The sequence below is a fragment of the Triplophysa rosa genome, linkage group LG9 (assembly GCF_024868665.1).
Source record: "Triplophysa rosa linkage group LG9, Trosa_1v2, whole genome shotgun sequence".
In the NCBI taxonomy this organism is placed as follows: Eukaryota; Metazoa; Chordata; class Actinopteri; order Cypriniformes; family Nemacheilidae; genus Triplophysa; species Triplophysa rosa.
In genome coordinates this window covers 2643255-2658209 of record NC_079898.1, presented here as the reverse complement: position 1 = coordinate 2658209, position 14955 = coordinate 2643255, and the positions used below count along the sequence as shown (strand labels likewise).

General features: G+C 40.6%; 1 protein-coding gene across 1 annotated transcript in view; it reads right to left on the bottom strand.

Annotated features, from left to right (window-relative positions):
• Window positions 1-14955, bottom strand: part of wdr11 (WD repeat domain 11) — a gene marked incomplete at its 5' end in the record, with an annotated part of 76428 nt that overhangs the window by 48394 nt on the left and 13079 nt on the right. The window contains 3 exons of the mRNA XM_057341339.1: window positions 2-116; window positions 309-415; window positions 7779-7926. Coding sequence (XP_057197322.1) covers window positions 2-116; window positions 309-415; window positions 7779-7926 — 370 coding nt within the window. The remainder of the gene's footprint in view (window position 1; window positions 117-308; window positions 416-7778; window positions 7927-14955) is intronic.

Here is a 14955-nt window from a genome sequence, read left to right as displayed (position 1 = left end):
CCTCTTTGGTATCCCAGACCTCAGCTCCATCTGTGTACATGACCAAGAGTTTTTGGTTGCCTTTCCCTGGAGCAAAACGAATCTTTTTCACCCATCCACGGTGTGTAGGTACACCCCTAAACAATACATAACACACAGTAAGTTTGTCTGTAAGTCAGATAAAATAGCTTTGTTTCTAAACGCAGCAGACTGCCTACATTAGTATTTAACGTAACAATGTTTTGCTCCCGACACAGGCTTAAATTCAGGCTCTTCCAATAAACCTTGAGTATATATGAAAAGAAGAGCTTTGTAAAACATATCTGTACCTTGAAAGGCGAGCTTTCAGGTCCCAAAAGTTGAGGTTTCCATCTACATCTCCCAAAACTAGGGTGTCTCCTTTCCATGCAATACAGGCAATACTTCCCATACTGCCCTAAAAAGAGTAGAGGAAACTTCAGTTTCATGTATGCAAGACATAAACAATTTTTTCTACCTTTGAAAGATTTTCTTCTAATGATTTTTCACCTTTTCAGAAAAAATGTAAAACATACATAATTTGATGGATCTTTCAACAACAGATTCCACACACTGAGGTCAGGTCAGATTTGAACAGTCCCATTTCTTATTTCAACAACAAACCATTTATATGAGCGGAGTGAACGGTATATGAGCACTGATTGGTCTATCGAAAAGCTTTAAAAAACCTTTTGTCATGTATGTAACTTAAATGCTGCAGCAGGAGACTGGGAATGCATGTTTTTGGTAAAATCAGAAAGGCATAAGGTGCAATCAATTTGGCCTAAGCCAAAGACTTTATTTGCGTGCCAAACTTCACAACACAAAATAACCTCAAATCGGATGGCCATCATCACCACTGTAAGGGTGCCTAAATATATTTTTTCACCAAAACATTGAAAAGTACTTTCAAGTGTCAACATATATTCTTGGTGCCACTCTTGGGATTCAAACTGTTTTGTGTTCTAAAGAAGAAAGTGTGAGTAAATGATGATAGAGGCCAATGATTAACAATAGTTTACATCAGAAGGAAAACACAGTTTTGCCTTTGCATACTTAAATCGGCTTGGCGGCTCACAAGAGGGAAAAAAATCACAGGCAGAGAGTGGGGTGTTGGATACGCTAGCAGCGCATTCTAGGTGGAGCATTTACAGTGCACGCCCATTGTCATTTCACACTGGCAGCGTTTACAGCACGCACCGTGCAGCCTGGGTACAATGCAAATTCGCATGACATTATTTAAAGTACATCACTGAGCAAAACCTCTTGCAGAACATCATCAAAAAGCTTATTTTACTGATATGCCTTGTTTCATGCTCTTTCAGATCCACGTAGTGCAAGTTAAAATTAATAATATAAAAGCCATTGCACTTAAAGGGACAGTTCACCTATAAATAAAAATTCTGTCATCATTTACTCACCCTTGAGTTGTTCCAAACGTGTATACATGTCTTTGTTCTGATGAACACAGGGAAAGAACTTTAGGAGAATGCTTGTAACCAAACAGTTCCTGGCCACCATTGACTATCATAGTAGGAAAAATGACAATGGTAGTCAAAAGTGCCCCAGAACTGTTTGCTTTCCATTCTTCAAAATATATTATTACCAACTTTATGGAGATGCAGATTTCATTTTCCAACAGGACTTGGCACCTGCACACAGTGCCAAAGCTACCAGTACCTGGTTTAAGGACCATGGTATCCCTGTTCTTAATTGGCCAGCAAACTCGCCTGACCTTAACCCCATAGAAAATCTATGGGGTATTGTGAAGAGGAAGATGCAATATGCCAGACCCAACAATGCAGAAGAGCTGAAGGCCACTATCAGAGCAACCTGGTCTCTCATAACACCTGAGCAGTGCCACAGACTGATCGACTCCATGCCACGCCGCATTGATGCAGTAATTCAGGCAAAAGGAGCCCCAACTAAGTACTGAGTGCTTGTACATGTTCATACTTTTCATGTTCATACTTTTCAGTTGGCCAAGATTTCTAAAAATCCTTTCTTTGTATTGGTCTTAAGTAATATTCTAATTTTCTGACATACTGAATTTGGGATTTTCATTAGTTGTCAGTTATAATCATCAAATTAAATGAAATAAACATTTGAAATATATCAGTCTGTGTGTAATGAATGAATATAATATACAAGTTTCACTTTTTGAATGGAATTAGTGAAATAAATCAACTTTTTGATTATATTCTAATTATATGACCAGCACCTGTATACACTCTAATTCAGAAAATAATATTTTTGATGAAGTTCTGGAAGAAGTTTTGCTCATTAATGTACTTAATTTACATTTATGCATTTGGCAGACACTTTTATCCAAAGCGACTTACAATGCATTATCCTATACATTAATTTCTAAGTCAGAAATCAGAAAGAGCTTTATTTCCGAGTATGTTTGCACACACAAGGAATTTGTTTTGGTGACAGGAGCATCCAGTACACAGAAACAGCAACAACAGTACACAGATGATTTAAATAAGGGCCTATGGGTATAAAAAATTAAGAAATACAATACAATAACATAAGATAAAGATATAGAGAGTAAAGCTATGTATGTATGTAAATATGTACAAGTAAAAAATAAGAATAGACTATTGTAGTACAAGGTATTTGCTATATACAGCAGAATGAATGAAATATAATTTACAGAAAAAGTTGTATAAAAATAGATAGTGTATTATCTGGAGGATATAATTAATATTTAACTTAATTATTATTGCACAGAGTTATTAATTGCATGGTGTGTAACAACATTTAACTGTTCAAGAGGTAGATGGCCTGAGGGAAGAAGCTGTTTTTGTGTCTGGTTGTTTTGGTGCTCAGTGCTCTGTAGTGCCGACCAGACGGCAGCATTGTGAAGAGATGATGGCTTGGATGTGAGAGTTCCAGGGTGATTTTCTGAGCCCTTTTCCTCACTCTGGATGTATAGAGTTCTTGGAGGGTGGGCAGGGGAGCACCAATGATCTTCTCAGCAGTCCGAACCGTCCTCTGTAGTCTTCCTATGTCTGACTTTGTGGCTGAGCCAAACCAGACAGTGATGGATGTGCAGAGGACAGACTCTATGACAGCTGAGTAAAACTGTTTTAATAGAGTTTGTGGTAGGTTGAACTTCTTCAGCTGATGTAAGAAGTACAACCTTTGCTGGGCTTTTTTAGCAATGGAGCCAGTGTGATTGTCCCACTTCAGGTTCTGAGAGATGGTGGTGCCCAGGAACCCAAATGACTCCACTGCTGCCACAGTGCTGTTCATGATGGTGAGAGGGGGGAGTGCAGGGGGGTTTCTCCTGAAGTCCACTATCTTCTCCACTGTTTTAAGCGTGTTCAGCTCCAAGTTGTTATGACTGCATCATACAGCCAGCTGCTCATCCTCCTGTCTGTACGCAGACTCATCACCATCCTGGATGAGGCCAATGAGTGTGGTGTCGTCTGCGAACTTCAGAAGTCTGACAGAAGGGTCCTGGGTAGTGCAGTCATTTGTGTACAGGGAGAAGAGCAGTGGGGAGAGAATGCACCCCTGGGGGGCGCCAGTGCTGATTGTGCGGGTGCTGGGTGTGAGTTTCCCCATTCTCACTAACTGCTGCCTGTCTGTCAGAAAGCTGGTGATCCACTGACAGATAGAGCCAGGAACAGATAGCTGGGTTAACTTTGTCTGGAGCAGTGATGGGATGATGGTGTTGAAAGCTGAGCTGAAGTCCACAAACAGGATCCTCACATAGGTCCCTGGTCTATCCAGATGTTTCAGGACAAAATGTAGCCCCATGTTAACTGCATCCTCAATTGACCTGTTTGCTCTGTAGGCAAACTGCAGGGGGTCCAGTAAGGGTTCTGTGATGTCCTTCAGATAAGCCAGTACCAGTCTCTCGAATGACTTCATGACCACAGATGTGATAGCGACGGGTCTGTAGTCATTCAGTCCTGTGATTTTGGGTTTCTTTGGGATGGGGATTATGGTGGATCGCTTGAAACAGGTTGGAACTGTGTACAGCTCCATTGATCTGTTGAAGATCTGTGAGAAGATGAAGGCCAGTTGAATAGCACAGCTTTTAAGACAGGCTGGGGAGATACCATCTGGGCCTGGTGCTTTTCTTGTCTTTTGTTTCCTAAAGACTCGGCACACATCCTCTTCACTGATCTGAAGTGCAGGAGGTGGGGTGACTGAAGGTGATAGGTGTTGTGTAGAGAGAATGTCAGAGTTTGTGTGAGGTGTAAAGTTAGCATTTTCAAATCTTCAAATAAGTATTGTGCAATCCCCTGGGATCGAACCCACTACCTTGCCGTTGTTAGCGCCATGCTCTTACCACTGAGCTACAGGATACTTAATATAACGTAATGTGAATTTGCATTGTTGTACTGTGGTATCCAGGCTGCGTGGTGTGTGCTGTAAACGCTCTACCTACGCGCTGTTCAACAGAGGCAAATGCTCTGCTCACGCAGACTTCATGCAGCGCTGTACAGTGCTATCAGTATTTGTATGCCATCAAATTCTTTCGAATCGCACTTGCAATAATTTGATTTCATCCTCCAATCAGTCTGAAGTGGGCCATATAAGGTCAAACATTTTCTTGCAGGCCATGCAAAAACGTGACTGAACAATGAGAAAGATAGAAATGGCTATTTTCATCAGCTGTAAAGTTTTATGAAACATAACATGTATAACATTTGCTTGCACACCTGAGACAGAAGTGAAACGTCAGCCAGCGGGTAGCAGCTCAAGAGCAGGTTGCAAAAAGCAACTAATAAAAGTCTCTGTATTGTTTGTAGGGGCAGGTGGAATTACAATATGGTTACAATAATAAAAATATCGACCAAATTATCAACCAAATAAACTTTAGACTTGACAACATGTCATGTTGATTCAAACATTGTTTGTATTAAAATCCTAACGTGATTTTAATACATCAACATAACTCCCTTCGCTAAATATTTGTAAAAATCTTTTATGGACTAAATTAAAGGAAATATGGATGTTTTTTTAACTTCTTTGATTTCACTTTGAGTATGCACTTATTAATTGATGTGTCTGTCATTTGTTATTTGTGTAACTTTTTGTACTGCCATTTTTGCCAGGACTCCTACAACTTGCTTATTAGACCCCATACCAACTAAATTATTAAAAGAGTTATTACCCGTTGCAATTGAGCCCATTTATAACATTATCAACTCGTCAATTAATCTAGGCCATGTCCCAGGAGCCTTTAAACTGGCCATCATTAAGCCTCTGATCAAGAAACCAAATTTAGACCCCAATGAACTAGGAAACTATAGACCGATTTCAAATCTCCCTTTCCTGTCTAAAATACTAGAAAAAGTAGTGTCCACTCAGTTGTGCTCTTTCTTACAAAATAATGACATACACGAAAAATTCCAGTCAGGCTTTAGACCGCACCATAGTACTGAAACTGCTCTCGTTAAAATTACAAACGACCTGCTTATAGCATCAGATAAAGGTAACATCTCACTCCTAGTCCTGCTTGACCTTAGTGCTGCGTTCGATACTGTATACCATAAAATACTTCTAGATCGCTTACACAATTATACCGGTATTCAGGGACAGGCACTACAATGGTTCAGATCTTACTTATCAGACAGACATCAATTTGTCCATTTAAATGGGGAATCATCAAATCTAACGCAAGTAAATTATGGATTACCTCAGGGATCGGTTTTAGGACCCTTGCTATTCTCCATATACATGCTGCCCCTTGGAAACATTATTAGAAAACATGGAATTAGCTTCCACTGTTATGCAGATGATACTCAGCTATATATCTCATCAAGACCAGATGATTCCTTCCAACTATCCAAATTGGCAGAGTGCATCGACGATATAAAGCATTGGATGACTTGTAATTTCCTTCTTTTAAATTCTAATAAAACAGAAATATTACTTATCGGACCAAAGACACGTGAGCAGAATATTTCGGATTATGACCTGCAAATTGAAGGCTGCACTGTTACTCCAACAAATACAGTTAAAGACCTTGGCGTTATATTAGACAGCAACCTGTCATTTAAAAATCACATCTCAAATGTCACAAAAACAGCCTTCTTCCACCTTAGAAATGTTGCCAAATTGCGAAATATTTTATGTGTGGCTGACGCAGAGAAGCTTATTCATGCATTTGTGACCTCAAGACTTGACTACTGTAATGCACTGCTTAGTGGTTGTCCTGCAGCATCAATAAACAAACTACAGTTAGTTCAGAATGCAGCTGCCAGAGTTCTAACCAGGTCCAGAAAATACGATCACATAACCCCAATGTTATCAACCCTTCACTGGTTACCCATTAAGTATCGTATTGACTTTAAAGTTCTTTTAATTACTTATAAAGCCTTAAACGGTTTAGCCCCTACCTACATAACAGAGCTTCTACCACACTACAACCCATCACGCTCTCTAAGATCTCAAAACTCCAGACTTTTGATAACACCTAGAATAACTAAATCCACCAAAGGGGGTAGAGCTTTCTCATACGTAGCACCTAAACTCTGGAATAGCCTCCCCGATACTATTCGAGGGTCAGACACACTCTCCCAATTTAAATCTAGATTAAAGACACATCTTTTCAGCCAAGCATTCACTAATACATAGCTAATGAACAGCAGCTACGCTAATTATTCTCTTTCTGCCCTCGCCTCGGGATGCCCATCCCGAGGTAGGGAGAGATTCCGCCAGGCCCAGATGAACGTCATATGCCCATCCACAACTAGAGATTACGCCAGCTACATCGGAAAATCCCGTACCATCCTCCTGCGAGAGCCTGCGGACTGACTGACCATCCCAGCTCCATCCAAGGCAATTCCATCACCACCCAAGAAAAAGGCGACCATCTGGCCGGCCCAGCTCAGACAATTCCATCCCCAACCGAGAGCAAAGACGGACTACCTGTCACATAAATGCTAAATTTACAATACTTGGTATTTAATGCTAAACTTACATCACATGACAGCAGTTTGAAGTTATAGCTGCACTCAGTGACTTTGATTGGAGGTAGCTGGGTGGGTGTTGTAGGGAGTGGGGGGGCTTGTTGGTTGTGGTTCGGGGCGTTTCATTTGTTGGGACTGTGTGGGTCTGGTCTAGTTGGTCTTGTTTTGTGGTCGATGTCGGACAACAGAGGAATAAAGTTAATTATGCCATTACTACTTTTCCCTGGTTGTTCCTCTGTTGTCTGTTGTTGATCACGAAATGGGACCAGGTTGGACCTGCACGGTTTCGGCGGGTTGCTCGGTGGCTTTGGTCGGGGTCACTGAGTGCAGCTATGACACGTCAGAGGAGATCTGGCCCTCCCGGCTGAGCCTGGTTTCTCCCGAGGTTTTTTTTTCTCCATTATTCATCATTGGAGTTTGGGTTCCTCGCCACAGCAGAGCAGTGCAGTGTTGGCTTGCTCACCGGGAGACTGCATTTATTTATTTATTCATTTATTTATTTGATATTATTTATTATAATATATCTTGCTTGGTCTATAAACACCATGCACTGTGCTGTGTTTTACCTTTCTGTGTTTTTCTAATTTGCTCCTGTAAAGCTGCTTTGGAACAATGCACATTGTGAAAAGCACTATATAAATAAAATTGAATTGAATTGAACTCCTTGGAAGAAGAGATTTTATATCTCAGCGGGACTATACTGGTAAAATAAAATAAAAAATAAACAGTATAAGTGGACGTGTCCAGGGATGGGAGAGATAAAAGAAAAGGAAAGTAGAAAAACAGAGCTGGCAATAGGATACATGTATACATTTGAGTATGTGTGCGTGCAAAGTCACTCACATCAGGAGGGATACGTGCCCCATCCTTTACGGTGTTGCCTTCCACTGTAATGTGATAGACCTGGCCATCCGTGTCAGTAAACACAAAGTGCTCGCGAGCCGAGATACCATAACACATTTCAGACTTACTTTCAGCATCCTGCAACAGACTGAGAGAGAGAGAGAGAGAGAGAGAGAGAGAGAGAGAGAGAGAGAGAGAGTGAGCAGGCCATGTGTAAAGTGGCGTGCAGTACCAATATCAATTTACCATTTATTAATCAATCAAAAATAGATCAAGCAAAAAAAAGAAAATACTGTCATTATTTTCTTGATCATGGCATGACACAAACAGTCACATGACAAGAGAAACGTCTGGGTTCTCTTGTTGTTCTGCATCACTTGACGTCAAACCTGGAGTGATTTGTCTCCACACATCAAATATGAAGATATGGAAATTAAATCTAAGAGCTAGTAAAAGCATTTCAGTTAAAAGCCCAGATTCGCATTAAAACCCAAAGTTTGGGTCTTCGCAAACTTGGCTCATCCCATTATTATTACTTAATGCTTTCTATTTCTCTTCAGCCGTGCACAGTCTTCGGAAACTGTGTTCTTGGATGCGGCAGAGTCATCATTGATTCTGAATGGCACAATACCTGCATCACATGCTTGGGGCTCCAGCTTGCTGAAGCACCATTCGTTGATCTGACATGTCCTGTCTGTGAGAACATGTCTGTGAGGGTGTTTTGGTCACGGCTGTCTGGATTCTTTCTGAGTGCAGCGGCAACCATCTGCTTCCCAAGCCTGCCGGTTCTGGCACGGCAGACCATCCATGCCCTGTCACACTCATCTAACCCGTCCCCGATGGGTGGCGTGGGACTAGGGATGGGTACCGAAACCCGGTATTAAAAAAGCCCCGGGGCTAAATTATGAAAGACCGGAGCATCGATAACCTTATCGGTTCTGCTTTCGGTACTGGAGAAACACGCTGCGCATCTACCCAAACATGGCGTCTCTCAAACTAAACAGATGAGCTGTTTAAACTTCACGAGCGCACGCAACCTGTGTTTGAATGCTTTTGAAATTAATTCGAGTTACAAAAACAGCGCGTTCCTAAAACTAAACGGATGAGCTGTTTTAACATCACAAACATGCACGGCTTGTCTCTCTCAAGCAGAGTCATGCTCGCGCCTGGAGTCGTGGCTCCGTGCAGCAAGTCTCCATGCACGCGTCTTGCAAAACAGATGAGACATGCGCGCAACCTATATCTATTTGTGTTTGTCTAATTTCAATTGGATTAAATGATGTGACAACACATTTTCTACTCGTTTATGTAATAATTAATAAATCAGCCCAAATAATAGGCTTATTTGATAACATTGAGAGTTTAATAATTTGTCGCTTTACTTACATACATAGGACAAACATAAAAATCTGTCCATTAAAATACACATTTAAGTATAAAAAAAAATAGTTGCGGGCAGCTATGATGAACCAACCCACTTCTTTTAATACTGCTGGTCCGCGCTGAATACAATTTACATCGCAGAAAATAAAGCAGTGTTATTCTATTCATAAATTCTTTATTTTTGGTCTTATTTTTTGTAAAAAAAATATCCAAAAGCACCGATAAGAAAACCGTTAAAGTTCCGGACCGATAAGCAGTATCGATAAGAGTAGTAATACTGTTAAAATCCTAATGATACCCATTCCTACGCGGGACCGTCCCATAGGAGGGCCGCCCCCGTTGCCTTTTATCCCAGAGGTACATGAGGAGCTCACAAAGTCGTGGAACACCCCATTCTCGGCACGTTTGCAACAGACGAGCTCAGCTGCCCTCACTTCCCTTGACAGCAGGGCATCTAAGGGAAACTGTATGTTGACGTGCCCCAGGTTGAGCATGCAGTCACTGTGCATTTATGACCACAGACCGCTGCCACCTGGAGGGGCCGACCAAGGCTCCCTTTCCAAGGCTTGAGCACTTGTGTCGAAAGCTTACACTGCTGCAGGTCAGGCTGTCTCTGTCCTGAATGCTATGACCATCCTGCAGGTATATCAGGTCAAGGCGCTTAAAGATCTGCATGAGGGGAAGAGTGACCCAGAAGGAGCTTTGTACCGCCACTGACCTTGCGCTGCTGACCCAAGCTCTGGGTCATCTTGTACGCACAGGGATCTCGTGCTCTGGCACCAGACCAGTTAGGCCTTTGGGTCAACTGGGACAAGAGCAGGCTCAGTTGGGATGCTGTGTGTAACAGGCATGCCCCCACCTGCAATAGCACATCGACTGCCTGGAGTTTTTGGCTGCCTGGCTTGCCCTAAAGAGGCTCTAGCCCTTCATTCTGGACAAGCACATGCTGTAATGGTCAGACAGCATGGCTGCTGTGGCGTACATCAAGGGGGCATACGCTCACGACAAACGTCACAACTTGCTCAACCATCCCACAAAGAATGTGGGATTTATCAACAATGATTACTCACTGGTGTGCGTAAGAACCGTGTACGCATGTTTGATAAATGAGCAATTCCAGCATTATGGACGTGACAATTGCAGTCAAAACTTGAAGTATAAATTCTCAGAAAATGAATTTGTTACCAATATACTGAACCATCTGTTTATATTTTTCTACAGCCCTAAGTGCAGACATCAGAATAAAAATCAGTATATGCACAAGTTTTTTGTTTTAAAAGAGGAAAAAATCATGCGTTATGGACACACGTTTTTGGGAGACAGGAAGCTTTGTTGAAATTCTGTGAAGTAAAATGCACAAATCAAAAGCAATAACATTAAACATTAAAATTAGGGATGTCGAGATCCGATCACGTGATCGGAAATCGGGCCCGATCACGTGGTTTCAGACTCGATCGGAATCGGACGTTACCTCCCGATCAGGACTTGGATATATATGTATATATATTCTCATTATTTTTTAACACATCTATAGTTATGCGGTGGCACAGAGTTAGACCTCTTGACTCCACACAGAAACAGCAACGCGTGCGGCATGACATCACTTTGTTTCAGAGACGCTATTGGTTAAATGCCGGCAAAGTAGAACACGGAAGCAGCTTGAAGCGGAAAGCGCGACTATGTCTGCAGTCTGGAGGTATTATAAAGTTGATGACAACAACATTGCCATAGCAAACTGTGAGATATGTAAACTTGGGATTGCAAGAGGTGGAAAGGAAAAGGCTGTGAAGAATTTATGTTATTTATTACTTGATTGTTCAAGCTACCTCACAGAAGTGCTCTGTTTGTTAACAGAGTTGTTGAATGTTAAAATAAGGTGAATTAAATAAAAAATAATGAACATCCTGGATCTGTTTCTTCGCTCTTCTTTATTCTTTTTTTATGTATTATAGAAGTATCGGATCGGGACTCGGTATCGGTAGATACTCAAAATCAAATGACTCGGACTCGAGGGAAAAAAAACCTGATCGGGACATCCCTACAACAAATGGAGAAGGGATGGATTTTTATATAACATAAAATATTTATTTGTTTTAATAAGTGTGTTTGTATTCATAAGGAAAAAACAATGTTACGCCCGCGACATATCTCCATTACAGCCGTGACAGCTCTGAAACCGACACTTACCCGACTATGGAAAATCATGAACAAATGCTTTACAACCACAATCAGAGACCTCAAATGGATATCGGATATTGTCATCCGAGATATCAGTAGGTTAGGCTGCAAAATTCATCAACTTCATACAAAATTGCCTCACTGCAAATTATATGGTTTCCCGTGCTATTAAAGATTAACCAGCATCTGCGTTCAAGGAGGCTGACTGAGTTATACGGTGCGGCACGTTTGGGCGGATAATCTCGCGTTCATTGTTCTTTCAAGGATCTGCTATAGCGGTGCAGAAATTTGCTCGCCTTTTTAAAGATGCGCATGCACCACATTTAGAGCGCGAATATGCTCGCCTTCTGTGTACCTTTAAAGATGCGCATGCAGCGTGTTTAGAACGCGAATATGCTCGCCTTCTCAGTATTTTTAAAGATACGCATGCAGCGTGTTTAGAACACGGAGATCGCGTTCAGTGACTGAGCAGGTCTTCCCAAAGAGAGACGCGAGATTGTCTCTCAGGACAAGCAAAATGAGCTCAATATTATTTTATATTGCCAAATACCGAAGTATTAACCTAGCATACATGTCAAAACACTCAAATCACCAACCAAAATAATAACGTGTGTCATTTGGATTCCACCTATGAGGAGGAGAGAAGAAACAATCTGGGTGACACAGACTCCATAAAAGGTGAGCAAACAGTACCCATTTATTGTCTATAATGAAAATGTTTTATGAAATCTTAACATACTTAGATCAATTGTTGACTAAACTTTTGTATACACTAATTAAATATGTTAAAATGATGAAACACAGTAAGCAATTAAAACAATTGATATTGCTGTTCAACTTGTCAATCAATGTGAATAAACAATCAATGTGAATACAAAAAACTACAAACACTAACTTGATTAGTTAGAATGACCAGATGACAATTCATATTATTCTTTCTCTATTCCGCCAAGACTGCTAATGTAAAGTGATACCTCCCGTTGGTGTCTATTTGTGGATTCAAAGTCTGAACCACTTGGCTATATGTCATCTAAGCTTTATCTTCCACCATAGGTAAGATGTACACACATCCAGCACTGTCATTCCTCTTCAAGAACCAAATTTCAAATGCCTTATGGTCTTGTTGTTTCACAAGTCCGACAAACTGTCTAAATATTTTTTGCCCTAAATATTTGATTTGCGATTAAATTTTTCTAAGTGTGAAGCACAATATGGGTATAGTTACCCTGCTGAAATAAAACAATAAAAAACATTACAGAAATTCTAATTGTTTCTATTAAAACCATTACAAAATTCCTTTTGTGGTGCGTTTGGGGCATTATTCAAATAAGAATTACTGTTGTTCTATTGGTTCCCAGCTGCCAAACGACATCACATCAATAGAATCCAAATACCAGTGTACACTATTATAGTTTCCATTCAAACAAATACAACTCCCATTATAACCCTTAAATCCATAAAATGTTCTATTGTGTTGGTGAATTATTAAAATTTCACATAGGTTACATAGGCTGATTTATTTGTTTTTAAGTATTTGGGATTTTAAAAACAAGTAGAAAATGTGCTGGATGTTTCATTTCATCCAAATTAGCAAAACATTAAGGTAGAATTTACATTTGTTTGAAACGCGGAGCCAGGCGTGAGTTGACACAGGGTGCGCGCGTGTGTCAAGCCTCGTCCATATTGCCAGATGCGCTTGTGGAGACTTGCGGTGTGGAGCCAGACTCGAGTATAAACGAGCATTACGAAACAGGCTGTGTGTGCACGTCAAGTTTACAGTAAATGGCTCGTACGGGAGAGGCGCCGCACGGGGCAGAGACGCGCGAGTATTATGGAAAGCCAGGAGGGTCAAAAACGCGTGACGTTTAACACGTCAACAACGCGTAGAGTATGTGTTGTTTGCGCATAGAGTACATGTTGTTTGCGCGAAGAGTATGTGTAGTTTACGCGTGAAAAATCGACACGTATTTGATGCGTAAACAACACGTATTCTACGCGCAAAAAAACATGTATTCTACGCGCAAACAACGCGTTCTCGACGCGTGACGTCAGACATCAATTTCGCAAGTTTTTGAGCCATCCGGCCACTTGACCAGTTTGAACGTGTAAGCGTGATGAGTTCCTGTTGGCTGCTGAGCAGTAGGGTTAAACCATTACTGTAGGCCTAAGGGGGTTGCCTTCCATTTCTAGACTCTTTGCCATCACAATGCATGTAAGATGCGAAAGTTCCACTCATCTATTTGTGCTTGATGGCCAGTGAAAGTCCTCAACAAGCTATTAGATATAGATATTTAATAATCTTATTTGTCATTTATCGCACGGGTCTTGTGATTGTTTTAGCAGAGACATTAAATAATTAAAAGACGCCTGTCATGTTGTAGCTTCAGTGGCGTAGGGGTTAAAGGCGCAGCCCGACTGTCTGGACCAACGCAGGTTTGAAGCGCGCTCGTCGCAGAGCCTAATCTACCTTTAACAAAAGATGTTTTAGAAAACCTCTAGACACAGTATTAATTAAGCCTTGTCCATAGATATAAGTTTATAATTTGTTAACTTTATTAATCATTAAATTTATTTATGTTGAATAATTTATAGCATTTATTGGTAATATTAGGTTCACTAATTTTAAAACCTTGGCTACTGCCATGAGTTTGTGGTATACTGTATGAGTATTTTGTTTTACACATTCTTGATAAGAAAATCAAGCATATATAGGCCTAGGCTGTTCCACCGGTTAACAATAAAGCAGACAATGGAGAAAATGCGCTGCTCTCTGTACAACTCCCTGTAAAAACAGTCGGATTGTACAAGAATATGTTGTTCACCCATCACTAATCAGCTCCAGAAGCATAGGGGTAGTAACTCCATACCAAAGTAATGCTTTGGCTCCGATCGAAGGGAATTCAAATCCGATTCAAATCCAGCTATTGCCAAACGTGTTCTTCTCCTTTTCCCATTACTAATCAGAGTGGAAAGGCATTTGTTTTCAGCACAAATAAAGAAAACGTTTCGAAAGTGGAAATAAAACACCACACAGATAATAAATAATACATTGTTTATCTGGTAAGGTAGAGAGGGCTTTAACTATTCCAATAATGTGGCATTCATTTAATAAATATGATAATTTACACTCAAAATGTTGTTAATGCATGCTGTTTTATAATGTACTACAATACTGAGATGCAAATATATGCTACTGTAGGCCTATATATACTGTATATGTGTATATATATAAATACAGTAGGCCAGGAGTCTTCAACTAAAATTGCTTGAGGTCCAGTAAACAAACCCTCCTTGCCAGTCGAGGTCCGGACAATTAAATACCTAAAATCATGAATTGATGGTTTTTGGCAGACCAAAGAAATAAACATGTCTTTTCATATCTATACAACGGCATAACAATGTCTGACAACAATATAATGAAGGAAAATGTGCAAAATGCCATAATCTCTACACCTGCATTGAACATACATTCATTTCAACATTATCAACTTTAAAAGAAAACTAATGTGTTGTTTTCTGCTGAACTGAGATGAACAAATAGCAACATCAAGTTGCGACTGATCATCATCTGAAAACATTTCAGCTCTTCTTGTGGCTGTTGCAGCTGATAGGGGGG